Genomic DNA, 27,741 nt, shown 5'->3' on the forward strand with positions numbered 1-27,741 from the left:
CTGCAACAGCAATTTCTTTAACTCAGTATTTCACAAACTTACTTGACAGTGGAATACATTTACACACTGGTTCTCAAGTCTGGCTGTGCCCAGAGGTTCTGCTTTAACTGGGGTGGAGTTCATGCATTGGTGTTAGCTTTCTACGTAATTTCAGACTTATACAAATGTATTTTTACCACATTTGCTTTATCACTCTCTCTCTATGTATGTATTTAGAATCTTTTTTTTCTGAATCATTTATGTTGCAGACATGATGCATGATGCCTCTTGACCTCTAAATACATCAGTCAGCATTGCCTAAAAACAAGGACATTCTTAAACAACCACGGTACATTTCTCAAAATCAGGAAATAACAGATATAAAACTATTAACTGATCTACAGATCTTATTCAGATCTCATCACTGTCCAGTGATGACCTTTACAGCAAAAGAACATTTTTATAGTGCAGATCAGCACTGTGTTTAGTTTTCCTGTCTCTCTGGTCTTTCAATCTGGAACAGTTCCCAGGCTGTCTTTGCTTTTCCTGACCTTGACATTTTGAAGATTATAGGCCAGTGCAGAATGTCCCTCAGTTGGGTTTGTCTGATGTTTCCTCATGATTAGATTCAGGTTTTACGCTTTTGGAAGTAATAGCATGGAAGTGATGTTGTCCTCCGTCATCATATTAGAAGGCAAAAGACTCCCACTGGTTAAGGTGGGCTCTTCCAGGTTTCTCCTGTGTCAAGTTATTGCTGTTTTCCACTGTGTGATTAATAAGTATCTTATGAGAGATACTTGGAGACTATGTACATATCCCGTTTCACGTCAGACCCACTAGTTTTGGCATCTGTTGATGATTCTTACTTAAAGCAATTGGGATTCTTTTTAAAAAGCTCCCCAGGGTGTTCTGATGTCCAGCTAGGGTTGAGAACCACTCCATTAATATCTCACAGAATACAGCTTAGGACATACTACGTAAAAGGATGTCCTCCAAACAGGCCCGGCAGCAATGATCAGACTTTGCAAGTTCCCTTTGGCCTGCTGGCTTTTACTCCTCCTCTGCTTTCCTGGAAGCCTGATTGCCCCGTGTCCCAGTGCTCACTCACAAGCCCGAGGTGGCTCCCGCTGAGCCGTCCTGGCGTCCGACACCAGCCACGCTGAGCTTCAGTGCTCCAAGCCTGTCGGCATGGTGTTCATCCCTCCCTGCTTTGGTTTGCCCAATTCCCTCTGCCAAGGCTGCCCCTTGCCCGATCTTCTGGCCTTTCTTTGCCTGATGGGTCCACAAGAGTCATACCCTCTGGGACACCTCCTGTGACACTATTGTGCTGTGTTCCCATGGGTCTGAACCAAGGCCTTCAGAAACATGTGGGCATTTACTAAAGGTTTGCTAGAGGAATGTGCTGGAGAATAAATGACCTGAAGTGGCTTCTATGCTGCTTATTGCTGTTGAGATATTCTTTGGGGGAGGTTCCCGAAGGTCTAGGATAAAGAAGCCTTCTTCCCGCAAGGATTTGTGTGCACTTCTGCCAGGTTGCTTGGGTCCCAGCCACCCTGGAACCCCTGTAATCGAACTCCAGAGGTTTCCTGGGGCTGCAGTCTTTCAGGGATGAGTTCCCTCCACCCCCAGCCCTGCTCTGAGCCGAGACAACTCCCCACAGTCCTCTGGAATGTCTCTTTTACAGGTGCCACTAGGGCAGACCCCAAGTTTTAACTTCTGTCCTCTGAATCGCAAGAGGTTGTTAGAGTCTGCTGGCACCCAGCAACACTTCTTCAGGATCTGTCGGATGCACTCCGGCCAAGGCAGCTCTCTGCTTTGCTTACCTCTCCAGGACCCTCTTAGGTTTTTTGGCCTGCCACTTTCTCTTGTCTCATCAGTTCTTTTATGCTTTTAAGATTAAAAAACACATGCCTAGGGTTTATAGTTTCCAGCATCAGGGTTGGTCTGAGCTAGCCAGCCTGCCGTAATGAGAAAAGGAAGTCTGCGCTTTGTGCTTCATCCAGACCTCTTCTTTCCCTTCTCCCTGCCCTCAGCATCCTCCGGAAAGCCCTAGATAAGATTGCGGAAATCAAGTCTCTGTTGGAAGAGAGGCGGATTGGTGAGTTAGAGACGACCAGGCCGGCATTCCTGGACCAGGCGGAGTGAGGGTTCCTGAGAGCAGCAGTCAGGTCTCCCTGTAGGGGAGCCTGTGACCTCAGTCCGGTGGGATTGTTCCGGGGGCTTCTGACAGAGAAGCGCCTGGGCAGCCTGGGGTTGGGAAGGGAATGGGGATCATCCCCAGAGCTCCCTGCAGACCACGCTGATTCCCCTGCTCCCTCTACTGCCTGGGTCAGTCACCTCCCTCCTTCCTACTGCCACCCACTCCCATTTCTTGCTGTGGGGAGAACCAGAGCTGCACCCTGGGTGTCTTGAAGCCAGCCTTCCACATGGAGTTTACCTACATGAGGCGCTGGCTTCCAGACCCCTCAGGCTGCTGTGGCTTTCCCACCTCTCTTGCCCCAGTGAACCCCCCGTGTGCAACTCCTCACCCATCAAAAATGCTGTCACACTGCCAGCTGGGTTTGTATGAAGTGGCTGGGTGTGTTGAACCGTGCCTGAGGAGGTCAGGGGTCTGTCCACATTTGAGAGTTAGTTTGTTTTTTAAACTTTTTGTTGAATTACAACATACGTTCATAGAAGAGTACACGTAAGTGAACATACAGCTCACCGAAACTTTCACTAATGGAACAAAACCGATGTAACCAGCACCCAGATCAAGAAATAGAATGTGACCAGAACCCCAGAATCCCAGCTTTTGCCCTTTCTAGTTCCCTCTCCCTAGGGTATCCACCCTCCTGGTGTCTCACCATCTGGGCGGTCTGACTGTGGGCATCTGGTGGAAGGGGCAGGATGGCACCTGGGCCCTTGGTGCTAACTTGGGCGGTGGGGCTGCAGGCTGAGCTCTGACAGCCCGATGCAGGCAGGCTAGGGTGGGCCTGGGGGCGGGCACCCTGTCCCTGGTGTCTCAAGGGCTCACTTCTTTCCCACAGCGGCCAAGATCGCGGGCCTGTACAATGACTCGGAGCCCCCTCGGAAGACCATGCGCAGGGGCGTGCTGATGACCCTGCTGCAGCAGTCAGCCATGACCCTGCCCCTGTGGATCGGGAAGCCCGGTGACAAGTGAGGGCGGGCCCAGGGCTGGGGGCGCTGGCAAGGAGGGGACTGGAAGTGACATTGTACTCCACCCTCAGGCCCCCGCCCCTCTGTGGGGCCATTCCAGCTTCTGGGGACTACGTGGCCAAACCTGGAGACAAGGTGGCTGCCCGGGTGAAGGCCGTGGATGGGGATGAGCAGTGGATCCTGGCCGAGGTGGTCAGTTATAGCCATGCCACCAACAAGTGAGTGGACGCCCAGCCCTGTGGGCTGTTCTCCCGTCACCACACCCACTTGGGCTGCGACTCTCACCCGTCTGCAAGATGGGAGAAAAGCAGCTTCCCCTGGGTGCCGGTGGGGATGGTGTGGGAAGCAGTGGGCTCCTGGGGCTACTTCCCTTCCCCGCCCTCCTCCCCCGCTTCCTCGGGGCTCCCTGACTTGGACTATGCCCCTCCCTGCATCCACCGCTTTCCTTTTGTTTACCCGCAGGTATGAGGTAGATGACATTGACGAAGAAGGCAAAGAGTGAGTGTGCTCATGGGGGGGCGGGCATGGAAGCCTGGGGGCAGCTAAGCTGCTGGGATGGGGCCCCCACCTGGCCATGGGTTGACCTCAGCTCCCCCTCGCCCCCGCCAGGAGACACACCCTGAGCCGCCGGCGGATCATCCCACTGCCCCAGTGGAAGGCCAACCCGGAGACGGACCCCGAAGCCTTATTCCAGAAGGAGCAGCTCGTGCTGGCCCTGTATCCCCAGACCACCTGCTTCTACCGTGCTCTGATCCACACACCCCCGCAACGGGTAAGGCAGCCTCCACGGGAGAGACACTGGCCCGATACAAGGACCAGCTGGGTCATGGAACATCTTCCCACTTTCCGTCCCCTTTTCCTCATCTTACAGCCTCTCTGGGCTAGGAGGGTCCTGTAAGTTGGCCTTTGTCTTCTGCTTAGTCTGCCCTACAGCCCTGCCCTCTAGGGCAGCACCAGCCAACCCTCCTCTTTCCAAGCTTCAGAGCCTTAGCAAGCCCTGAGCGGAATGGACCCGAAGCATACTTTAGTCTAACCTCGCTTTTGCACTGAGATGGGAAGTTCGATGCCCAGGGCCTGTTTTGGAACCCTTGACTCCTGCACCACGGCCCTTTCCTTGGCTGAGCTGCTTTCTCTCAAGCTCCTGACATTGCTGACACCCTGGTCACCCATCACCTGATGGTAGTTTAAAGGCTGTTCTCCCCTCTTCCTCCAGGATACCTGCCTGCTGCCCTCTAGGCTGTCTTTTTTTTTTTTTTTTTTTTTGGCTGCGTTGAGTCTTCGTCACTGCGCGTGGGCTTTCTCTATTTGCAGCGAGCGGGGGCTACTCTTCGTTGCAGTGCGTGGGCTTCTCATTGCGGTGGCTTCTCTTGTTGCGGAGCACGGGCTCTAGGCACACGGGCTTCAGTAGTTGTGGCACACGGGCTTGCTTGCTCTGAGGCATGTGGGATCTTCTGGAACCAGGGATCGAACCCGTGTCCCCTGCACCGGCAGGCGGATTCCTAACCACTCTGCCACCAGGGAAGTCCCCCTCTAGGTTGTCCTTGATCCCTTTAACACAGGCTCCCTGGTACCAGACCCTCCAGTTATGGCCCATCCACATAGGTGGCAAGTCTCCCTTCTCCCTGCTCTTCATCCCTTACCCTTGGCCCTTTGTTGCTGAGGAAAGAGCTCTGTTGTAACAGGGACTAGGTTCAAACATCTAGACTTCCTGAGTGACTACGAGGACAGGAGAGGCTGGGGGCCCACGAGCCAGAGGTTCCTGTCTATCTAGGTTTGGGGGGGCCTCGCCTGGAGGTCTCTGACCAGTGACTCCTGTCTGCCCCCTACTGCAGCCCCAGGATGACTATTCGGTCCTGTTTGAAGACACCTCGTATGCAGATGGTTACTCCCCTCCCCTCAATGTGGCCCAGCGGTACGTGGTGGCTTGTAAGGAGCCCAAGAAAAAGTGAAGCGGCCTAGCAGACTCGCAGTCTCCTGACACCCTCGAAGGGGGATGCAACACAAGATTTTGTGATCAAATAAATATTCCCCCTCCTTGTCCATGTCTCATGGGTTTTACTTTTCCAGACCCTTCTTTCCCTCCCCACTAGGGCGAGCTGGAGGCCACCAGGGAAGATGGCCTCATTTGGTCCCAATGGGCATTTACCCTTTTAGCTCAGGTTTGCTCTTTGCTTCCAGCAGAGGCTCTGTTTAACACACATCAGATTTTATTGTTGAGGGTTGTTTCACGCTCATCCTGATGAGCACCACTCAGCTCCCAGCGGAAGTGGAGGTTGCAGCCTGCCATCTTCGCGGCATAGTCGGCTTCAAAGCGCTCATTCTGGGCCACAGTGAAGGTGGATTTCCAGTCCCCAGTGATGCCTGGGAGAGACGAAAGGAGGGAGGTCCCCGCCACAGGGGAGGCCCTGAGTGGCTGAAGGGCGGCTCTAGCTGCTGCTCCCCCACTCTCTCCCCAGATGCCCGCTCCCGCTCCCTGGGGCGGCTCTCACCTTTCCTCATGAAGGCAGAGATGCTGTGGTCCATGACTTTGATGGGTATGGTGCTGTAGTTGGTCATGGGGTTCTTCCTCATCTCCTTGAAAGACGTGTGCTGGACGATGTTATCCACGGTCTCCTCTGGCAGAGAGCGCCCCACAAACTCCAGGATCTTCTGAATCTCCCTTTTGGGGTTCTGGAGCAGCAGAGGGCTCCTCAGTGGAGGTTTGGATTGCTTGCTGAGCAAACAGAAGGGAGGCCCCTTTCTAACCCTGTGGGGATCTGGCCACTTCTGCTTAGAGACCTCAGACCCTGTTCCTTGACTCTCTGGTCATCTTTCCCTAGGGCAGGTTTGATTGCCTTCTGCCCTGTGATCCTTTATTACAGATGTCTGGTTCCTGCTGGATGAGAGGAGGGACAGTCCTCTTTCATAACCGTGGCCCCAGGAGAAGCAACAGCAGTAACTAGCTGATGGATGAGTGCACGTGTTGCTGACTCGAGTGCGAGGAGATGAGAGCTATACAGGGCGCTGCTGCAAGGGGGCACTGCTGCTCAGTCCTGCGAAGGGGATCCAGGGGGACTGGGCTGTGGGCTGTCATAGGGGAGGGGGGCTGAGAGGGCCTTGGCAGGTCGCTGTGAGGTTCCTGCCTCTCTGCGTGTGACATGGAGGGAGGCAGAAGCAGGTGGTCTCACCTGCTTTATGTCCTCATAGAAAAGGTAGAGAACAGGGTGGGTGTGACTCAGCTCCCACCACTCCTGCACGTGCTGGTACCAGGACCCGTAGGACACTGGGGAAAAGGGCAGGGGGCATGGACACAGAGGTTGGCATAAGTTGTAGCTGGTGCCCCTCAGCTCCACCCCACCCCTTTCCTTCCTCCAGAGTCAGCCCCACCTTCCCCAGCCATGAACTTCTCCAGGAAGCTGTCCCAGGTGCCAGGGTCAGGGTGCACCTTGGCCATGCGGTAGAAGTGGTAATAGGAGACGGCCACATCCTTTGCATTGCGGGCAACGTAGACCACCTGGAGGGGCAGATGACACCCCCACCCCAGCATCATGACCACACAGCACACCGGGCACTAGGTGTCCCACCCTTCACAGCATCCTTGCCAGGGAGGTTCTCTCAGTTTGGCCGAGGGAGAAACAGGTCTAGAGGCTGACTCGCTTGCAGTCCCATGGTGTGGGCGAGACTGAGTTAGGGCTTGAACCCTGCTCTGATGCCGAACTCTGGGCTGGTCCCTGAAACCGTATTTTATACTAATCTAATCCCCTCAATGCCGCTCTGCCTGAATTTGGAACAAGGCACGCTGGATTCCCACCAGCCCCTCTTCCATGGGCCTGTGAGCCCCAGCCTGCACAGAGGAGTCTCCTTTTCACCAGATTATCTGACCCCACTAGAGCATCAGGCAGATGCCCCCCGCCTCCCTTAAGATGAGACCAGGCTGGAGGAAGTTAAGACCTTCCCAGAAGGTAGGGCCAAAGTTGGGATGGCCCCAGCAGCCTCCTTCCCTGGCTTCCTCTGCCATTCACCTTGACCTTCTGATCCAGCAGGGTTGGGGGAAGCAGAGCCAGGGGCAAGTGTGTCTTGATCAGCCGTGGGGCTGGTGTATCTTCCAGAAGCTCAGCACCTAAGCCGTAGGTAGGGAAAAGTTGGCTGAGCTGGAGCCCGAGTCCTACCTCCCTCTGCTCTGCTTGCCCCCAGCACCCCGCCACACACCTGTGGGAACCCCAGGGATCCTGAACTCAAGGAAGGGCACCCGGACGAAGATGGGGGCTCTTTGACACTTCTCCAGGTCGCCACCCTGGTAGATCAGGTCCAGGATCTCGCTTACCCAGGTGGTGCCTGGAGAGAAAGGGAAACCGGAGATGAGCAGGGCTGAGGGCACGCCTCCCCCGGCCCAAGGTGGGGACTGCAGCCCAGGAGAGGCATTGGTGCCCTCATCACCTACCAGATTTGGGGTAGGTGCTGATGAGCAGGTCATTGGGCCAGGCTTGGAAGCTCTGCAGCGGCCCCAGTCCCTCTGCAAAGTACTTGATGAGAGGGATCCCCTTCATGTACTCCAGTGGCGGGCGGGAGGTGTCCTGGACCAGCTCCATGCTGCCACGTCAAGGGCGAGAGTGTAGCTTCCTTCCCTTAACAATATCACAATGGTGCCAGCTGTTGAATTCTTGCTTTAAGGTAAGGAAACTGAGGCTGAGGGAGCCACTTGCCCACGCTCACAGAACTAGTGAGTGGTGGGGCTGGGATTCAAAGCCAGATCCAGTGCTCACGCAGTGGGTCACACCCAGGCTCATTTTTATTTGCCTGCAGAGCTTTTAAAATCCCAAACCAATTAAAACACTCTCTGGGGATGGGACCCAGATAGCAGTTTTTTGGAAGCTCTCCAGGGGATTCCATTGTGCACTTGAGAAAACCTACTCTAGGTCCTGCCTGTCTGAACTTCCTGCCAGCCCCCGGCTTGCTTTCTCTTCCTGCTTTGCCTCCAGGCCTAATCCTGGTGGGCTCCTCCCTGACGTCCCCTCCTTGAGCTCCCCTCCTGGCGCCTCGCATATGGAAAACTCCCAAAGGCCAGTTGGGCCTGAGACCCCGCTTGCCCAACTACCCTCCCCAGCTTGGAGAAAAACACAGCCAATTGAGCAACTGTTTGGGGAGCCAGAGTCTGGTATGTGAATGGGCAAAACTGATGACTCACTGGAGGAGGGGGAGGAGAGGGAGCAGTGAAGTGGGAGGGGGAGGAGGAGGAGGGGGATTATTCAGGCCAGGCTGTAGATTGAGATGGGCAATCCATGGGGAAAGGGCAGGATGTGAGAAGCTGGACCAGAAAGATCAAGCGACAGGATAAGAGCCAGCAGCGCAAGCTGAGGGAGATCCAGCCCAGCCAGCCCACAACCTCGCTCTCACCTGACTTCTCTGGATCTTGGCCTTGTGACGTCTGCGTGCTGTGGCTTAGAACGGGTGTGGTATGGTGAGTGCACAACTGCTCTCTGAGCTGAAGGTCTTGTAGGTCCAAAGTGGGAGGGATCTGGAGCCGGCACTGGGACTTGGCTGTCGTCCAGGAAGGAAAGGGTGAAGTTCGGGATGGGAGGGCCCCTCTGTGCTACCCTGCTCAGTGCCCAGCTGGAATCAAGCTTAGACCGGCCTGAAAACCTAAGATGTGGGTTTAGTGTGTAGAAAATAGAAGACTGAAACTAGACACAAGGGTGCAATAGTTTTCTTTTTTGTTTTTTGGTGTTTCGAGCTGTAATCCTGGCTCCCGACCTGCCCTCTAAACTCCACCCCTGAAAAGGGGGCCAAAAGACAGCTTTACCTAACGGACCCAGTCTAGAAAGGGCAGAGGAGTGGAGGGGAAACGTGGGATACTCACCCTCCTGCTGGCTCCCGATCAGTCTTGAAGAGGCCAAGGGTTCAGGTGGAAGGCAGCCCACAGGCCCCCAGCAGCCCAAACATTGTTCCAGGAACTTCTGGCTCTGACCACAAGGCCAGTCCAGAGGGATGTGCGTGGGCCGGGTCATGGGGTTTGGGGCAGAGCCGAGCAGGGCCGGCTCTTTTTGAGGCAGCAAAGGATAGGAAAGAGCCAGAATGCTTAAGTCGAATAACCCTGGGAGTGAGCCCCAGCTCCATGGCTCCCGTGGGAAGGCGGCTCCCGTGGGACAGCACGGCGCCTCACTCATGGTTGGTAAAACAACAGCCCCCAGAAGGTGTTTTTCTCTCTGTGGGTTTGAACAAGGCTCTGCAGACAGAGATGAGAAGGAGTTGGGGCTTAGAGAGCCACAGGACCCCATGGGGGGACAGCATCCCCCCTCTCCTCCTCGGCCTTTGTCCTTACTATCTGGATTAAAGTCCAGCGTCAAGCTGGGCACCGGAGGTGGGTGGGCTCTGTGTGCAGGGTGTGAGTCTCCCAAGCCCTCAAAGGACCATGTGACTTCAGAGGCTGGTCTGTGCTGGGGCCTGTGGCCGTTCCCCACTCTGTCCTCCTCAGGCCCCAGTGACTGGCAGGGCCTCTGCCTCCTACCCCACTCTCCCACCCCCCAGCGAACACCAGAAGGTACCTTAACTCAGACTTTTTATTGTACTCAAGTAAAAACTGCCCAGACCCACAGGGCGTGGCACAGAAAAGGAGTGGGCAGAGGTTGGGGACGCTGAGGATCAGATCTCCAGCATGTCGGTCCAGTGTTCCTGTGGAGACAGGAGGGTTGGTGAAAGGCAGCCCAGGAGATGGGGTGGGGTAGTGAGGCTGGGGCCCAAGCCACCTCTCACCTCTTCTAATTCCGAGTCCTCCTCTTCCTCCTCGGTGCCCATCCGGCACAGCCAGATCAGGTCTCCCCACAGCAGTGAGTTCTTACAGCTACCAGGGGTGCGGTTGGTAGGAGACAGAGTCAGGATCACAGGCCTCCTCCAGGCCAGGACCTGGGTGCTAAGATGAGGACTACCCCAGGCCTGGACTTGGACAACCGGCCACCATCTTCCCAGAGCTAAACCAGGCTGGAGTAGGGGTGCTGGACTCACCCAGGGCATTGGCCCTCTAGGGGCAGAAGCTGCCCTGGCTCCTCCTGCAGGAACTCCTCTGCCAGGCAGATCACATGGGCCCTCAGGGAGCAGCCAGGGTGGGGGCAACACAGGGGGTCTTCTTCATCCTGTCAGAGGTGGCAGGCAGGTAAGAGAGAAAATGGGGAGTAATGACGTAGCTAGCGATGGTGAAGAATTTCTATGGACCACACACTGTTCCAAGACTTCACATAAAACCACCTTGTGAGACATGCACTACTGATACTATTATTTGTATTTTATAGATAAAGAAACTGAGGCACGGAGACGTTAAAATACTGGCCCACAGGGACTAAGCTGGCCAGTTTTCTCTGAGTGTTAGCAGCGATTATATAACACCATGGCAGGGCAGCCAGACCTAGAGTTCCTTAAAGGCTGAGCAATCTCAGGCAGGTCACTTAATCTCTGAATGGCAAGAGCTCAACTTACATTTACTGAGGGCTCAGTAGAAGCCAGACTCATCATCTCAATTAATTTATTAAATATTTATTGGCCACCTGCTCTGCACTAGACCCTGTTCTACAGTAGTGAAAAGGAACTAAATGCCCCAACAGAGTTTAGAATTGGGGGGGGGGGTAGAAACTGATAATAAGGTAAATAAAATATACAGTATGTCAGACAATGATAAGTGTTAAAGGAAACCAGGGAAGTGTACAAGAGTGGCAATTTCAGATGGAGAGCCAAGGAAGACCTCACGGAGGAAAGGTGGCATTTTATCAAGACGTAAGGTCTAGGGAAGAACCTTCCAGTCAAAGGGAAAGGGCAAAGGCCCTGAAAAGAGGATACTGGCGTCGAGGAATGGCCGCAAGCACTATGATCCCCGTTTTAGAGACGGGGGCAGACTGGCCAAAGGGTGTCAATGGGCTGCCCAGTCCCTCAAGAAACAGCTTGATCTTGAGTCCTCTGAACCCTAGACCGCCCTGACCGGGAGACCAGGTGGAGAGTCTTACCTGGAGCACGCGCGCGCACAGGGTGCAGCGGGTCTCGGCGTCGTGCTCCAGCTCGGACTCGGTGTCAGCCGCGCGGCGCCTCGGGGCCGAGGCCCGGGGCGGCGGAGGCCCGAAGGCCAGCGGCACGTGAGGCGGCGGCGGCGGGCAGAGATCCTGGCGGAAGTCGGCGCGCAGCCAGCGCAAGGTGAGCGGGAGGCGCGCCCAGGGCGGCGCGCTCAGCATGTGCGCCAGCACGCGCAGGTGGAAGGCGAAGGCGGCCTCACCGCGCAGGCGCGGACCCACGTGCGCCAGGCGGCGCGAGGCCTGCGGGTGCTGCCAGGCCCACTCGAACTGCAGGCGGGGAGTACTGAGCTTCAGGGCTGCCCGGGGAAAGCCCTAAGCCCTATCCCCCGTCCTCCCGGCACCCCCATCTCTTTTCTTACCCGAAGGGCGGCCACTGCGGAGGGGAAGCCGTGTACGATGAGCACCATCTCCCTGGGGAAGAGAATGAAGGGCGCGGCCTGTGAGCCCCTCGCCCCTCCCCGTGTCAAACCGAATGCCCTCGCCATGATGCGCCTCCGGTCCTACCTGAGAGGGGAGTCACACCCGGCTTCAAGCCTAGCCCACGAGGCTCTGCCCCCTTCATGGGGGTATGTCCCCTCGCACCTGCTAACCTCAGGCCCCGCCTCCAGTCACAGGTATTTAACAGCCCTCCTCAGTTCCTCTCCCTTCCAGGCTTTCTCTATTCCAACCCAGCCTTGTTCACCAAGCCCCTGGTCGGTGGACCAAACCTAGATCATCAGTCCCCTTCCCACCCAGCCCCCTCCTCTGAGACCCACAGCCCAGACTCACAGGGCTCCGCCTCCCCACTACCCCTTCTCCCCCGCGATAGTCCCGCCCTCGTCACTAGGACCCCGCCCGCAGCCCTGTTTTTCAGCCCCCACGCCCGCCCCGCCCCTCTCAGCGGGCCTCCCCTCCGCCGGCTCCGGCCTTCTCCTAGAAGCCCTCCTCCTGACAGTGACCCGCCGTCTCTTACCAGGGCCCGCGTCCACTGGTCCGCCAGGCCCCGCCTTTTTTGCGGCCCCCGTTGTGCTGCTGCACCCGACGAGCAGGGTTGACCGTGAACCCCACGTAGACGCGGCCCCGGTGCCGAGGGTTCAGGCAGTAGAGCAGGTAGACGCCGAAGAAGCGCCCGGGCCTCGCCGCGCCCCCTGTGGGGCCCATCGGAACTTGGGGGTTGATTGCTCTGGCCTGTGACCCCGGGGAGAGCGGGTTGCCAGGGCCGCAAGATGCTTGTCTCGGAAAAAGCGCTTGGGGGCAATCCCGAGGTACCCTAGAGGCCACAGCAATGCAGGCTCGCGCACCCTCTCCTAGCTGGAGCTAGGGTGTCCAAACCGGGGCACAGAACCCGGGCTGCTGTGCAGGCGGCGGGTACCAATTAGCGTCCGCAGGGGCCTTATGCAGACTCTGATTGGCTGACTGATGGTAGGTGCAGAAACCGGAGACTGTTGGAAAACTGGGCTTGCAAGAGGGCGGAAGTACTGTGTTTACTGACGCCTTAGTAAGGGCGGAAGTAGAGGCCTCAACGGAAGTGGCGCTAGTAAGGGCGGAAGCAGTGTGGCAGGGGTCCGAGCCGCGGTTCTGTCCCAGCTGAGCTGTCGCCCCCGTTGGGCTGCCACAATGGAACTCAGCGCGGAGTACCTCCGGGAGAAGCTGCAGCGGGACCTGGAGGCGGAACACGTGGTGAGTTGAGCGGCCGGGACACTCGCCCAGCGAGGGGAACAGGGCTCCTGAGGGGCGGGCTTGGTACCATGCACCCCATTCTGCCCCATAGGAAGTGGAGGACACGACTCCCAACCGTTGCGCGTCCAGCTTCCGAGTCCTCGTGGTGTCGGCCAAGTTCGAGGGGAAGCCGCTGCTTCAGAGACACCGGTGAGACCCCAGGAACGCCTCACTCAGCGCGGCCCCAGCTCCAGGACCACATCCCCGGCCGCTCCCCGAAACCTAACTCACACCCACCAACGCGGCCCAGCACCGCAGACCACGACCCCAGCGATCCCGCCTTCATGGCCTCTGCTTCAAATGTTGAGACTTTAGCCCTCTACCTCACTTGTTGCTAGGTTCCGGGGACTACGACCTGGGGGACACCTCCAGTCTCCCGGCTCACCCTAGCTTCGGGGTCTGCGACCCAGGCCCCAGCCTGTCGTTTTCTAACCCCATCTCTCTCTCAGGCTTGTGAACACTTGCCTAGCAGAAGAGCTCCTGCACATCCATGCCTTTGAGCAGAAAACCCTGACTCCAGAGCAGTGGACCCGTGAGCAGCAGAAATAAGGGACCCGGACCTGCACATCTATTAAATTATGAGTCAGGCCCAGCTTCAGTGTCAGTGTGTGTTGTGTGTAGGAGGGTGGGAGGTGTGCAGAGGCCGGGTCTAGGGCCTGGCTTCTCCCTGCCCTCCACTCTCCATTGTTTTACTTTGGGCAAGTCCCTCTCCACACAGAGGCCTTTGTGTCCCCATTTATAAAGTGAAAGTTCAGTACTTTTTTTTTTTTTTTTGGCTGTGTTGGGTCTTCGTTTCTGTGCGAGGGCTTTCTCTAGTTGCGGCGAGTGGGGGCCACTCTTCATCGCGGTGCACGGGCCTCTCACTGTCGCGGCCTCTCTTGTTGTGGAGCACAAGCTCCAGACGCACAGGCTCAGTAGTTGTGGCTCACGGGCCTAGTTGCTCCGCGGCACATGGGATCTTCCCAGACCAGGGCTCAAACCCGCGTCCCCTGCATTGGCAGGCAGACTCTCAACCACTGTGCCACCAGGGAAGCCCGAAAGTTCAGTTCTTAAAGTCCCTTCCAGGGTGGGCCTCACAGGTCTTCTTTGTAATCCTTGGTGGACCCCCTAGGGGTACGGCCACTACCCACCTGACCCACGCATTCATTGACCATTGCTGGGGGTTCCTGCTCTGTTCTCCTTCAAGATGCATAGATGAGAAGTGCTCAGGGTTTCAGGGCCCTGGGCAATTTAACAAACCTCTCCCTCTCCCTAATATCATCCCAATGTCAGAGGCATTATAGAAGATTCCACACTTCCTCTGTTGGTTCCCCAAGCCCTTCACAGCCTCAGGGACCTGGTACCCCAGCAGGGGCTTCCCAACATCTGGAATGCTGGTGTTTTCTGGCCCCTGGAGAAGGTCCAGTGACCCTTTGGCCCTGGGCTTGATGTGGCCACAGCTGCCCCTGGAGAGCTGGTGAGGTTTTTCAGGAATGGAGGGATGGGATGGGCATAGGGATGGGGTTACAGCAGGAAAGTAAGGCCAACCAGAGCCACAAAATTGGGGCATGTGATACCCTAGAGTCGACACAGGTGCCAGGGTTGGTTAGGCCTTGCATAGATGAGGGCCCTGAGACCCAGGAGGAATAGAAAGTGTGCTAATTGGGGCCAGAGCTCTTTGGGGGTGAGAAATTGCAGATTTCAACCATCCCACCCACCCTGCTCTCCTGTTTTCAAGGCCAGTTTCTTGGCCCCTAAATTACTGCCAACCCCCACCCCCATCTCCCTCTCTTGTTTCTCTCAGAGGAAGCTGGAAATCATGGTGAGTAGGGGCTAACCCTTCTGAGTTCCAGGGATCCTTCCCTGAACTTTTGTCCGTTTCCCTGGGCCAGGAGAACTAGTGACTACCCACAAGTCTGCTTCACTAGGAGGGCCCATCATCCCTTTGTGTGGGAGGCTGAGGCCCAGGCTCCAGATGGTCTCCTTCTCTCTGTACCACACCCCTCATTGGATCCACCCCCTGGGTTCACAGAGCTGTGGTGGAATCCCTCCCCATTCTATAGATGAGCAACTGAGGCCTGGAGAGAAGTGACTTGCCCAGGGTCACATGGTTCGCATAGAGATTGAGACCCAAATGGGCAGACAGGGACGTTTGTACGGCATGCCAAATGGGGAATGGGGGTTCAAAGGGGACATTTAGTCCTTGCTGTGGTCCCTATGTGGATGAACAAAGCCCTGCTGTGGCCGGGACACCCATCCCCAATAGTCCTGTGTCCCAGCTCAGGGGGGATCACCTGCTAAGTTGGCCATCGGAAACCCATTTCCAAGTCCCCCCTTGATAGCGCTTGACAGGTTGAGGCCAGACCCAGGTGGAAGCCACAGACAGGGCTCAAGAGGCAGCCACGCCGTGCAGGGAAGGCTCCGAACTAGAAGGGGAGACTTGCATCTTGACTCGGGCTCTGTCCTTCAGCAAGCCCCGCTCCTGCTCTCAGCCTCAGTTTCCTCACTTGTAAACTAGGGTCAGGGCCTATTGCTTTGATTCTAAGCTTTCTTCTTACAAAAGCACCCCTTATTTTGATCCCTTGGGCTTACAGTTTGAAAGATGTCATGCAAGTGCTGGTTGCTTCATTTTCCCCACAAGCAAGCAGCAGTGTCAGGACAGCTGCATGCAAGCTGATGTTGGGGTTGACCAGCAAAGGCAGATTTGGGGTAAACGTGGGAATGAGCGAGGCTCCAGGCTAGAGCCCTGAGCAGCTCTGACCTACCAGCTGGAAAACAGAGCAGGCTTCCAACCCACAGCAGCACAGGATGGCTCCCACCTGCAAAGGGCTGTTCCTGGCTGTGGTCTAGGGCATTCTGAGGCATCTCCCCAGCCCACCCCTGCTATGGGTCAAGCTCATCAAGGCTATGGAGGGGGAAGCTCAAGCGCAGGTCAGTTCAGGAGACCCAGCATCTGGTGACCAGTCACTGGAGTCTGAGAGTTACCAGAAAATAAAGCCATTTTATTAGTATTTTCTTATCTGCCATTGTGGCCTGAGGAGTGGGAGTGGAAGGGAGGGAGGCGATGCTGTTGGCCTCAGCCGGTGGTCCTCTACTTGGCCTGGACTGTCTCCTCCAGCCTATCCAGGCGCTTCTGTAGCTCCTGCACCGTGGCCTGGAGCTTCCTCATCTCTTCCTCCAACCGGGATACGGCATCCTGGGGGATCCAGGGCTACATCAGGCCCAGCTCCTCCCTGGCCACTAGGCCTCCTCCCAAGAGCCCCAGCGCTTGGGCCCTTCTGTCTCTCAGCCAGAGAGCTGCAGGCCTATAAGCCTGAAACCTGTTTTCTGAGGCCTCAGGATTATCCACTCCCAGCCCCCAAAGGATCCCCAACACTGTGAGTTTGGGCTGCCCCAAATGCCAGCCTCTTTCCACCGGGTCAATGACCACATCAGTAGCAGCCCCTGCCCTACCCCATCTTCCTGTCCTGATTCCCGGGCTCCCATCTGCCTCTCACCGAACTGGGAGCGCCACTGGCCTCAGGTGCCATCCTCTTGCGCCCAGTGTCCAGGCCCCGGTTGATCCTCAGCTCCCGGCTCTTTGAGGGCACGTAGCCATCCTTGAGGGAAATGAGGAGGGGCCCGGCATCCCGACCCCCTAGCCACTCCTCAGCTGTGAGGGCAGCGTCAGGCCCTGCAGTGGGCGGGTACAGGTCCTCCTGGAACAGGTCCGACTGTGGGGCAAGGCCAAGGCTGGTTAAGAAAGTGCTTGGGCCACACCACCACCCGCCACTCCGAGAGCCCGGGGAGGGACACTGGAGCATCACCTTTCTAGGCACCGTCATGGCGATGGGCTCACACCTCCGCTCATGCAGCTTGTAGAATCTGTGGAAACAGGAAGGCGATCAGCACCCACAGCATGGCTGGGCTGGGACTGAAGCTCGGCATGCGGTCGGCACTGCCCAAGGAGCATACTCAGGTCAGGGTCAGGGGCAGTTACCTGGCAATCTCACACTTGTTCACCTCCAGACCACGTTTGGGCATGTAGCCCATGCCACGCTGGGACTCCTTGGAACTGAACATGGAGAGATAGTGCAGGAATGGGGCCTCGGAAGTGATCTCGAAGTACCGGATAGAGCTGTCACCCTGCAGGTGGTGGATGCAAGGGAGGATCAACACCGGCAGATGCCTCCAGCCGTGGTCCCTTCCCAGTCCCCCTGCCCACCTCGCTCCCCCGACCCCCTGCCCAATGGGGCCACCTTGCCACAGAGGTAGACAATGTTGGTGTCGGGGTCAAAGAAGGGCAGCAGGACACCGCTGCTCGTGTCCAGTTCCTGCAGGGACAGCGGCTCCTCCAGGTGCTTCTGTAGAAACGGGCAGGGGGTTATAATGAGCTGGGCCCTGTCAGGCCCAGGTGTGGTCCAGTGATGCAGGAGTGGGGTGGGGGGCTCAAAGACCAGCCAGTGGAAAACCCCATCTCGCGGTGGGTAAACTGAGGCCATGGCCTTCCAGCCAGACACTTGGCAGGGCTGGGACTAAGCCTGTTCCCCGCCGGGCACTCACCGTGTCCCACAGCGCCACCTGCCGCTCACTCATGCGGCTGAAACCTGTGGTCAGGATCTTTCCATCTGACACAAACACGGCGCGCACAGGCCGGGTCCCCTCGTGGGGACGGTCCTTCTCCTGGAAGGAAAGGGAGGGGACTGGTCAGGCATCCGCACGCATGCCCTAAGGGCCAGGCCCCAGCTGGGAGAGGGTAGCATCTAGGGGCCTGGTTGGTGGTGGGTAGGAGGGGCAAAGCTCTCAGGGTCAAGGGTCAAGGCAACTCACAGCTACAATGGTGCCTTTGCGGGGCTCAATGATGCGGAATCGCTTGTCGCGGCAGGAGGTACAGATGAGGGCGCCATCTCGGCTCCAGTCCACGCTGTAGATTGTGTCCGGGTGCACATCCGAGCCCAGCGTCAGCACCGCCGCCCCCGTGCCCACGTCCCACACCAGGATCACGTTGTCGCAACCTGGGCGATGCCCCCAGTGTCAGAAGCCATGAGCCTCCCACCCTCGCTGTCAGGGGACCAGCCCTCCCTGCTTCTCCCCCGGGCACCTGCACTGAGCAGCACATTCTGGGCCGTGGGGTGCCAGGCCACAATGCCCACGCGCTTGGTGTGGCCCTCCAGGGTGACGACAGGCTCCCGCAGGGGCAGCATCAGGCCCCCATCGGGGATCTCCCACACCTGCAGAGAAGCGGCGAGTGAGTCTTGGGGGCTCCAAACGTCAGCTCCAGTGCTGGAGCCCCCTCCTGGCCCGTGTGTCCCCACACTCACCATGACTGTGCAGTCCTCGGAGCCACTGGCAATGACATTATCATTGTGCGGGCACCAGGCTATGTCCAGCACCGGGGCCGTGTGGCCACAGACCGTAGGCGCGTTCTTGTCCACACGTCCAGTCTAGAGGACACAGCAGGGCCTCTGAGGGAGGTGCTTTTGCCCTCCAAACCCAATCCAACCTCCCCACTCCCCTCCACGAGGCACAGAGAGAAAAGCTGTGAGGTCCCTGGGAGGCAGAGCAGGGCCTGGGGTGGGAGGGTTTGGGCCTCTGCCCCAGCCCCAGAGTTGTCTGGGCAACTCAGTAGCGCAGGATGGGCACACGGGGCTGGTCCTGCCTTGCTGTCAGAGCCTTGCCAAGTTCCTGCCATCTCTAGCTCAGTTTCTCATCCATGCCCCGCGGCCCGGTACTCCCACCCCAGCTTCCCCAGGTGAGGCTCCCATGGGAAGACAGGCCAGGGCCCTGGGCATGGGACAGGCTGGCGGGGGGTAGTTATACTGGGGCTGGAGTTCCCCAGGGAAGTGTGAATGATGGGGCTGTAGGGATGGGTCCTTCCAAAAGGACAGGGATGGGGAAGTCTGTCATAACCGGCCCCCTGGCAGGAGCAGAGGTTTGGAAATGGGCTCTTCCGGGGACAGCTGCTGCAGCAGGGCTTCCTGTGTGAAAAGCGGGCCCAGCTCTCACCCCGACAACCACTTCCTCTTCTCTTGTTTCCATCGGCCCTTTTAAGGTAACAACTGAGGGCCTGTCTCCCCTTCCTGTCTCACCACCCAAGAGCACAGGAGTGTGCTGGGGGTGGGGTCAGCAGACAACAGGGCCGGGGAGGCGAGATCTGACGGAGGCCGGGTTGGGGGAGCGGAGAGGGTCTCTTACATCACCCCTGCCTGTGAGCTGGGAGCCAGAGCTTGCTGGGTTCCCAAGGGCTCAGAAAGGTCCCTCCAAACCCTAAGAGCACTGCTGGGCCTGCCCAGACTCCATCCCAGCCCTCTTCGTGCTCCCGAAGAGAGAAAGGTCCAGGCTGAGAATTGGGAGGCCTGGCCCTGGGTCTGCAGGACTCACTGTATGTCCCTTCCCGTGTCATCTCCCCCCTGAGCTTTAGCTTCCATCCAACCACTGCATGTAGGAGCTGAAGGAAGCATAAGGTTCATCTGGCCCAGCTCAATTTTACAGACGACCACACTGTGGCCCGGGAAAGCTTGGGGATAGTCAATCACCTCATCAGGACCCCCAGGGGGCCACTAGATGACCAGAGGCCCCCCCCCCAGGGCTCCAGGGGCTCACCTTGCCCAGGGGCAGCACCAGGAAGGCCCCTCCCCCGCTGGCCTCACAGATCAGGGCCACGAATTTGGGGTTGACAGAGCAGAAGCCACTGTCCCAGGTGTTCTGTGAGACGCGCACGTCCTCATAGCACTGGTCAGCCTTGGCCGGCTGTCCAAACACGTGGCGGAACTTGCTGGAACGGACCACCTGCCGGCTCATCCTGCAAGGCACACAGGTGGAGGACTTTTCTCCCTTCAGATCAACTCTGACCTTACAGTGGCCCCCATCTCCCCCAGGACAGCCCTCAGCCTGGCAGTCATGGTCTCAGCTAACTTCCCCAGCATGTCTCCCCGGCCCCTTGCCGCTCTCCTCTGTAACTGACATCCTGCTACGCTCACACTCGCCTTGCTCACACCTCCTCACCCCTGGCTAACCTGCAAGGCCCACCTTCTCAACCCGCCCCAGGCCTGGCTTCTGTACCCTCAGCCTCCCCAGCAGAGCCTGATGTGGGGTAGCACCTAGTGCCGATTTGACCACAGAATGGCTGACGGGCACAGAGCCCTTCCTCTCTGACGGGTCACACTCCGGGGCCTCAGTGCAACAGCTTGGAGGGAGGGTTCTCTCAGCCTCAGTGTCCAGACCTCACACCCTCACACCCACAGGAGAAGCTGCCTAAAGGCAGGGGCCCTCCCCGCCTCCAGGCCCAGGGTTGGACATGCTGAGGGAAGAGGCGTGTGGGTTTGCTTGGGAGGCACGTCCTCAGTGGCAGGAGGGCTTCCCCAGCAGGTCTCTGGGCACCAGAAACAAGCGGATGGCTCGGGTCCCAGCATCTCCTCCTCCATGCACCTCTGCTTCTCGCCTCTGCTTAAGCAGGTGCCCTTTAGTGCCTTCTCCACCCCCAGTGGGACTATCCACACGAAGGGAGAGGCCGGCGCTCACTTCTCGGAGGTCCAGCTAGGATGGTTTTCCCCCAGGGCTGGGTGACAACGAAGCCAAGGGGCCTGCCTCTGGCTCCCCAGGCTCCAGGCCCCCATCCTGGCGCCCAGCAGCATCACCTTCCAGCTCACCGTGGGGGGCCCCCCAGGGCCTCTCCTCCACGGCCCCAACTTCGCCCTTTTGCCCCCCACTTCAGGCCTAGCCCTTCTCACTGGGGGCTCCAGCCAGCCTCGCCCATCCCGTGACTCTCCGGGAGGCTCCGGGGTCCACCCGCCCAGAAAGCAGGTGAGGAGCTTGCGTGAGGAGAAGCAGTCTGGGGGCAAGGGACCCATCCCAGGTGGGGAGCCTGGGTCTGGGGAGAGGGGAGCCGCAAATCGGAGGTTGGGAGACAGGAAGCCATCGTCCCACCCCACCTCCTTCCCCACCGCAGGTACCAGGCCCGGAAACCACGGAAAGGGGAACTTGGTCTTTTCTTGTTTTGCTCTCAACCCCTTCCTGTCTCCAAGCTCAGGGCAGCTGCTGGGCTCACCCCACCCTGGCCCCCACTGCCACCCCAAAGACTCCCATTCTGGGGAGAGTCCGGTCGGCGCGTGTCCTGACCCCCGGGCTCCCCCACCTCCATCTTGGCTGCGGTGGTCCCTCACCCTCGCCCGCTCCCGGAGCTCTCAGACACGCAGACGGACCCTCCTCCGCGCACCCACACCCCAGGCGAGTCCCGCCACGCGGGGCGTGAACGGGCTCTGTCCCCGCCTCAGAGCCAGCTCGCTCTGCCAGTCTGTCGGCCGCCGCGGAGGGCTTCTGCCAGGCTCCCGCCTGCCCCACAGGTGGCCCAGGGCAGCGACGCCGAATCCCGTCCGCGGGCTCCAGCCTTACCTGCTGCTGAGAGATGAGTGACCCCCCAAACGGAGGAGGGAGAGGAGGAGGAGGAGGAGGAGGAAGGAGCTGGAGGAGCCTGCGACTGCCGGCTGAGGATGCTCTTGTCAAGACAATGAATGAGAAGCGGCGGCGCCCGCCTCCTTAGGGGTGGCAGCGCCCCTTTGGGCGGAGCTCTTAAAGGGGAGAGCCCTTCCCTCCGCAGAGGCGCCGCCTCGCCCCACCAGCCCGCAGCCTCCCCTCCCCTCCCCTCCTTCCGCGGAGAAGCTCAGCGCCTTAGCTGCCAATTCCAAACCAAAACAGATGCTGCTGGCCAGTCGCTGACAATCTGATCTGCACTTTTTAATGTCAAAATGCAAAAAATACCCGTTCCTTCTTCCCTCCTTCAGCCCACCCCCAGCCTACTCTCCATCCTTCGCCTGGCATTCATAAAAGGGCCCATCAGTCCCCCCAGCGGTCCTTGGTACAGCCTCCCCCACCCCCCGCCCCCAGCTAAGGCTATGCTGCCATCTCTTCCCCCACCGACGACGCTCAGGGAACAGGAAGGCGGGGGGGGGGGGGGGGGGCCAAGGAAGAGGGAGAACCCTGCACCCACCTGCACCGAGGAAGCCTGGGGCCTCTCCAGGCTCCTACATTTGCAAGCAGGTGGCCTTGGGAGAGTCACTTAACCTCTCTGGGTCTGTCCTCACCTAGGAGCACCTCTGCCTGCCTCACAGGGGCGAATGAAATAATTTGGTGTTATGGAGAGCCTCTTTGTGCAGGGGCTACGGAAGTGAAAAAGTCAGAGTCGAGTTCCTGCCCCAAAGAGCTCTCAGCCTACTGAAAGGAGAGGCACAAATAACAGCTCCAAGAGCTAAGTAGAGGCCGAAGCCCAGACTTCAGACTCAAGAGGAAGGAGTTCGTTCCCATCCTTGGGGTCAGAGTCTCAGAGGCAGCAACGCGGAAAGGCCCGCTCTAGAATCAGACTGCTTTATGAGTTTGACTCCCGGCCGTCACACCTACGGAGTGACGTTGGGCAGGTTCCTTAACCTCTATCAGCCTCAGTTTCTCTTTCTGTAACAGCGTCATACCTACCTCCTGACTTTATTGGAACGGAAAGCCTTCTGCACCTCATCCAAAGTGTAGCAAGCGCTTAATAAATGTTACCTCTCACCACCGTTACTGTTTAGAGTATTGGGACTGAACCTGAAAGGTTGAGAAGGAGACAACAGGCGTGACCAGAGGAGGTCTTGTCAGCAGAGGGGCAGCCTGAGCAAAGTCCCAACGATGTGATCCTTCAGCCCCTGGTTCAAATCCTGCCTCCACCACAGCTTGGCTGCGTGATCTTGGGCAAGAGGTGTAAACCTCAGTTTCTTCATCTGTAAATGGAGGCTAAGTATGATTTGTCCTGTCCAGCTCACGGTTATGAGGCTCGAGTGGTTATAAAAGTGTCCTACACACTTTTATTCCACTCAAGCATTCAATTGTAAGAACCCCTGTGTTGTATTTCACCTAAGAGCCTGCTACTGGCCTGGACTGGACGGGGATGGGCAGGGATTGTGTTGTATAGTCTGCAGCAGAAGTGATGAGAATAACGGCTGGGATTTACTGAGCACCTACTGTGCGCCGGGCGCTGCTCTAACACTATAAATACGCTGCACTCACTTAATCCTCACAACACACCCAGGGGGCAGGTACCACCTCCAATGTAAAGAGAGGAAACTGAGGCACCCATGACCTTCAGTCCTGGGGCACCTCATTTCCAGGCAGAGGACAAGCATGTTGTGAGGGGCCTGAAAACCATGCCCTTTGAGGCAGAGCCTGACAGGCATGGAGAGGGGAAGGTGGGGATGCGCAGAGGCTACTTTCTCATTCCAGCTGGTCTGCTGTGGGGCGGGGGGCACAGACGCGAGGCTGGTAGTGGAGGTTGTGAGGCAGCAGCTGTCCCAGCAAAACAAGAGTGAGCGTTAGTTCAGTAGTGGGTGCTGAAGGGCCCTGCCATGCGGCTCTTCATGTGATTAAGATGAGGCTGATCCTTCCTGTGAGGGGTGTTGGAAGGGTGTTCCTGCCAGGTGCCACTGGACCAGCATCTTACCATCCCCTCTTTACTGGAGGCTGCATCTGGGTTTTCCTTGAAGAAACCAACCTTTATGCACTGGCAATCCTTGAGGTTTGAGAGGGTGCCCAGGGTAGGCACACGGTCCACATTTCCCCAGTCAAAGCTACCTTTTTTGATTGGTTCAGGGGTGGACACTTAAATCAAGTCTATGCATGCAGAAGCAGATTCACTGGAGCTGCTAGGAAAAAGAGCCCTCTTTCCACTGGGGGTTAGTAAGCTAAAAGGCTGTAAGCCCAGGACTACTAGTGACCATCTTGACACCATGTAGGAAAAGCCAGCCAGAATGAGCCCACACAGAGGACTGCAGACACAAGATATGAAGACAGACATATTCTTGACATCATTTGAGTATCTGGATCAAGCTGTGCCTGAGTCCCTTAACCTATCATAAGTTCCTTTTTCCACATAAGTCAGTACGTTTGAGTTGGATTTCTGGCATTTACAGTTGAAAGGGTTCTGACTGGTACACCCACCATGGAGGGAGACAGGACCGGAGGCCCTTCCAAGGTGCCAGATACACACAGTAAAGAGGGACTGAAATGCTGAGCACGGGATAAAGTTCAAACTCCTTAGCAAGGCCCACAAGACCTCCTCTGGTCTGTCCTGCCCTAAAGGTCTGTAGAGCATGATGGAGTCAGCCCCAGAGAACCTTTCCTTCATGGTTCTCCTGCTGCCCCAGCACAGTGATGTTTCCTCACCTGTAAAGGTGCACAGCACTGCTCACTTACATTAGAGTGTGTACCCGTCACCCAGCTTCAACAAGTACCAACACGTGGCCAATACTCGTTCATTCCTTCTTCCACATTATTTTCTTGGCATCTATTAAAAGAAATCCAAGACATCATAGCATTTCAACTTAAGTACTTCTGCATTTATTTCCAACAGATAAAGACTTTTAAACTCTTAGAGTTTTTAATAAAATTGCATTAACTTTATAGATTAATTTGAGAAGGATATTAAGACTTCAATCTATGAATATAGTGTATTTCTCCATATATTTATGTCTTCTTTTATGTCCCTTAATATGATTTTATAATTTTCTCTATAAAGGTCTAGTATATCATTAAATTTCTCCCCCCAATAGGTGTATTATAGTTTTGTGGCTATTTTGAATGGATTCTTCTCATTCTAGTTGTAACCTTCTTTATTTTCTTTCCTTTCAAAAATCAACTTTATTTACATACAATAAAATACATCTTTATTCCCATACAATATAACACACTCAGTTTAAGTGCATGGTTCAATTAGTTTTGACAAATGTATATACCCATGTAATTACCACCATAATCAAGATATAAAATATTTCCATCACTCTTAAAAGTTAACACCCTTCTACAATCAATTTCCACCCTCAGACCCCGGCAACCACTGATCTGCTTTCTGTCAGTATAGATTAGTTTTGCCTGTTCTAGAATGTTCCATACAAATGAAATCATACAGTATGGGCCTGGCTTTTTTCATTCAGCATAATGTTTTGAAATTAATCCATGTTATTGTATGTCAGATAAGGATTTTTATTTTACCAGAGCACAATACCAATATGTAATACATAATTATACCTAAAATGTTTAGCAATAATTTCTTTTTTTTAAAAACTTTTTAAATTTATTTATTTATTTTTTTGGCTGCGTTGTGTCTTTGTTGTTGCACGTGGGCCTCCTCTAGTTGCAGCGAGCTGGGGCTACTCTTCATTGTGGTGCGCAGGCTTTTCACAGCGGTGGCTTCTCTTGCTGCGGAGCACGGGCTCCAGGCGTGCGGGCTTCAGTAGTTGTGGCGCACGGGCCCAGTTGCTCCGCAGTATGTGGGATCTTCCCCGACCAGGGCTCAAACCCGTGTCCCCTGCATTGGCAGGCGGATTCCTAACCACTGCGCCACCAGGGAAGCTCTCTTATTTTTTTAAAAATATTTATTTATTTATTTTATTTTTGGCTGCATCGGGTCTTAGTTGCGGCACGCGGGATCTTCCTTGCGGCATGCGGGATCTTTCGTTGCGGTGCGCAGGCTTCTCTCTAGTTGTGGTGTGCATGCTCAGTATTTGCGGTGTGTGGGCTTAGTTACCCTGCGGCATGTGGGATCTAGTTCCCCAACTAGGTAACGAACCCGCGTCCCCTGCACTGGAAGGCGGATTCTTAACCACTGGACCACCAGGGAAGTCCCTAGCAATAATTTCTTAACATCATCTAATTCCCAATTTATGTTCAAATCTCCATGATTACCTTAAAAAAGAAAAGAAAGAAAAAAAGAACCCAGAAGTGACTCTTAACATCACCAAAAGTAGGACACCCAGATATTACGTGCCTCCCATAAAATGATATAATAAGTACGTAGCATCACCTTTGCAGTATTCTTGCCAAAATCATCACCATCATCATCATCATCATCACCAGCCAGAATCTAATGGAGCCTCTAGATCTAGCTATTAGTTTATAGGAAATAAAAAGGATAGAAGAACAGGTTAAATAACACCAGGAGGAAGCAATTACCTAAATCTATAATGTAGAAAATTTTATAGGATAAATGATCTGGTTTCAACAAATAAATGGCATTAAAAGGAGGGGAAATATATTAAAAGAGTCTTAAGAAACATATCAACCAACTGTAACATGTGAACTTTCTTTGGATCCTGATTCAAACAAATCAACTGTAAAAGGAGATTTTTTTTGTTTTTTAAGCATGAGTTTTAAAGCAGGGAGACCCTGGTTTGTTTGTTTGTTTGTTTGTTTGTTTGTTTGTTTTTGTCTGCATTGGGTCTTCGTTGCTGCGCGTGGGCTTTCTCTAGTTGCAGCAAGCGGGGGCTACTCTTTGTCGCGGTGCTCAGGCTTCTCATTGTGGTGGCTTCTCTTGTTGCAGAGCACGGGCTCTAGGTGCACAGGCTTCAGTAGTTGTGGCACATGGGCTCAGTAGTTGTGGCTTGCCAGCTCTAGAGCTCAGGTTCAGTAGTTGTGGCACATGGGCTTAGTTGCTCTGTGGCACGGGGGATCTTCCCGGACGAGGGCTCAAACCCATGTCCCCTGCATTGGCAGGAGGATTCTTAACCACTGTGCCACCAGGGAAGTCCCTAAAAGTAGATTTTTAAAAATTAGTTTCTGTCACTTACAACCAAGAGTCCTGACTGCTCCAAGCAGCACTAGGTCCTTGGTGCTGCACCAACATTCCATCACTGAAGAGTCTCAAGAGCTCTGTGAGGTGTTTTATTGTCCCTCTTTTACAGATGACCAAAACGAGGCTCACAGGCAGCAAATGACCTACCCACAGTCACACAAACTGGGATCCAAACACAAGTCTGCCTGACCCTTGAAACCCATGAGTCCATTCAAGGTGTCCAGTTGTTTTGCCGAAAGCCTGCTTTCAGTTTTAAGGTTCGTTGGGTTTGTTGACAAAATAACCACTCGTTTCACACAAATAAACAGCTTTAATCAATTCTTTAATGAAAGGTGATTTAACTTAATTTTAATATACAATCTTTAGAAGGAAAGGAACAAGAATATTAGAGAAACATAACAGGGTATATACATCACCGAATTGGGCCGACACCTACTTCCAGATCCAAATAACAGCTGGGAAGTCCCAAGTGACAGCAATCTGGAGCCCTAGTTGGGAAGGGTCCTGGGTGGTTCGTACACCCAACGGGTGAGACTTCAGATTGGAGTTCTGGGGGCTTCCATTTACAATTCCAGGCCGCAAACTGATATGATCAGTTTGCATGCAAAAATGCAACTCTGAGTTTACTTTAATAATGCTGTTGGTTTCACCATGTGGGTCACAAGATTTTCCAGACCCTGGGGGACTGGCCAGGTCCCCAGAGCTCAAGAAATTCCAAGACCCACTCCCTTTCTTATTGTAAGCACTGCTTGACTTGCTCGCAGCAATTGTTGAGTGTGCAAGCAGGCCCTCAGTCCAGGCAGGGTCACAGGTCGGTCAGAGGCCTGCTTCTGCCTCTGAAGCCTGAACAAGACTACTTTATTAATTTTCCCAACACCAGTCGACCTCTCGAAGCAGAGGGGGGCACAAAAGCCAAGAGCAGTGGGATCTGGAGGGCGAACGAGGATTGAAGCATGGTCCGTAGATGGTGGTGGAATGGGTGAATGAAATTACACTTATACTGGGTCTTGAATAAGAGTCTGCCAAGCAGAGAAGATAAGAGAGAGGAAGAAAAACAAGGAAGGGACAATGACATTTTAAGGGGATGGTGAGCTCTTCACCATGGCTGGAGCGCAGGTGCTTGGGATGAAGGGGAAAGTGGTGAAGCTGGGAAAATCCCCAGGAGGCAGCTCATGAGGGACCTCAAGCTGTGTCTTCTCAAGGAGTTTGCTCCTTATGCAAGTCTCTAAGTAAAGAAGTGACAGGGTGTCATTTGCAAGAAGTTACTCGGACAGCCTGGACCCTGCCCCTGTGGCCCCCAGGCCTTCTCACAGTGTGGTCCTCCAT

At 55.6% G+C, this 27,741-nt stretch overlaps 5 protein-coding genes across 13 annotated transcripts in view; 2 read left to right on the forward strand and 3 right to left on the reverse strand.

The window, feature by feature from the left end:
- Positions 1-5,176, forward strand: part of SGF29 (SAGA complex associated factor 29) — a 28,040-nt gene extending 22,864 nt beyond the window's left edge. For both annotated transcript variants that reach the window (XM_082359771.1, XM_082359772.1), the window contains exons 5-10: positions 2,013-2,077; positions 3,009-3,138; positions 3,210-3,356; positions 3,601-3,636; positions 3,748-3,910; positions 4,971-5,176. In XM_082359771.1, the coding sequence (XP_082215897.1) occupies positions 2,013-2,077; positions 3,009-3,138; positions 3,210-3,356; positions 3,601-3,636; positions 3,748-3,910; positions 4,971-5,087 (658 nt within the window). In that variant the 3' untranslated portion in view covers positions 5,088-5,176. The remainder of the gene's footprint in view (positions 1-2,012; positions 2,078-3,008; positions 3,139-3,209; positions 3,357-3,600; positions 3,637-3,747; positions 3,911-4,970) is intronic.
- Positions 5,177-5,327: 151 nt separating this feature from the next.
- On the reverse strand, positions 5,328-9,625 carry LOC309613211 (sulfotransferase 1A1). Of its 4 annotated transcripts, none has more exons than XM_082359775.1 (9): positions 8,975-9,625; positions 8,512-8,655; positions 7,559-7,742; positions 7,327-7,452; positions 7,140-7,237; positions 6,505-6,631; positions 6,306-6,400; positions 5,628-5,808; positions 5,328-5,499 (listed from the first exon to the last, which is right to left on the reverse strand). In XM_082359775.1, exons 3-9 carry the CDS (start codon positions 7,704-7,706, stop codon positions 5,339-5,341), a joined length of 936 nt encoding a protein of 311 aa, XP_082215901.1. In that variant the 5' UTR covers positions 7,707-7,742; positions 8,512-8,655; positions 8,975-9,625; the 3' UTR covers positions 5,328-5,338. The 4 variants fall into 4 exon arrangements, with proteins under 4 accessions (XP_082215901.1, XP_082215902.1, XP_082215899.1 ...); XM_082359776.1 differs by having other exon boundaries at positions 7,559-7,777; XM_082359773.1 differs by having other exon boundaries at positions 7,559-7,781.
- A 31-nt stretch (positions 9,626-9,656) lies between these two features.
- SLX1A (SLX1 homolog A, structure-specific endonuclease subunit) lies at positions 9,657-12,578 on the reverse strand. 4 transcript variants are annotated; one of them, XM_082359777.1, is made up of 6 exons: positions 12,121-12,578; positions 11,528-11,579; positions 11,106-11,435; positions 10,117-10,244; positions 9,868-10,024; positions 9,657-9,786 (listed from the first exon to the last, which is right to left on the reverse strand). In XM_082359777.1, exons 1-6 carry the CDS (start codon positions 12,306-12,308, stop codon positions 9,757-9,759), a joined length of 885 nt encoding a protein of 294 aa, XP_082215903.1. In that variant the 5' UTR covers positions 12,309-12,578; the 3' UTR covers positions 9,657-9,756. The 4 variants fall into 4 exon arrangements, with proteins under 4 accessions (XP_082215903.1, XP_082215904.1, XP_082215905.1 ...); XM_082359778.1 differs by having other exon boundaries at positions 9,661-9,786; positions 9,868-9,955; XM_082359779.1 differs by lacking the exon at positions 12,121-12,578 and adding an exon at positions 11,673-11,812 and having other exon boundaries at positions 9,661-9,786.
- BOLA2B (bolA family member 2B) lies at positions 11,679-13,458 on the forward strand. The gene is given in 5 exon segments (XM_082359781.1): positions 11,679-11,782; positions 12,574-12,694; positions 12,697-12,827; positions 12,919-13,016; positions 13,316-13,458. Coding segments are annotated over 5 exon segments (504 nt in total). The 5' UTR covers positions 11,679-11,728; the 3' UTR covers positions 13,416-13,458.
- A 2,368-nt stretch (positions 13,459-15,826) lies between these two features.
- Positions 15,827-21,378, reverse strand: CORO1A (coronin 1A). 2 transcript variants are annotated; one of them, XM_082359769.1, is made up of 11 exons: positions 21,216-21,378; positions 19,428-19,626; positions 18,146-18,268; positions 17,926-18,055; positions 17,655-17,839; positions 17,388-17,507; positions 17,084-17,188; positions 16,825-16,970; positions 16,652-16,709; positions 16,343-16,558; positions 15,827-16,041 (listed from the first exon to the last, which is right to left on the reverse strand). In XM_082359769.1, the coding sequence occupies exons 2-11, from the start codon at positions 19,623-19,625 to the stop codon at positions 15,937-15,939; spliced, it is 1,386 nt and encodes a 461-aa protein (XP_082215895.1). In that variant the 5' UTR covers position 19,626; positions 21,216-21,378; the 3' UTR covers positions 15,827-15,936. The 2 variants fall into 2 exon arrangements, with proteins under 2 accessions (XP_082215895.1, XP_082215896.1); XM_082359770.1 differs by lacking the exon at positions 21,216-21,378 and having other exon boundaries at positions 19,428-19,637.
- Positions 21,379-27,741: the final 6,363 nt, after the last annotated feature.

Source organism: Balaenoptera borealis (assembly GCF_965194805.1).
Source record: "Balaenoptera borealis genome assembly, chromosome: 16".
In the NCBI taxonomy this organism is placed as follows: Eukaryota; Metazoa; Chordata; class Mammalia; order Artiodactyla; family Balaenopteridae; genus Balaenoptera; species Balaenoptera borealis.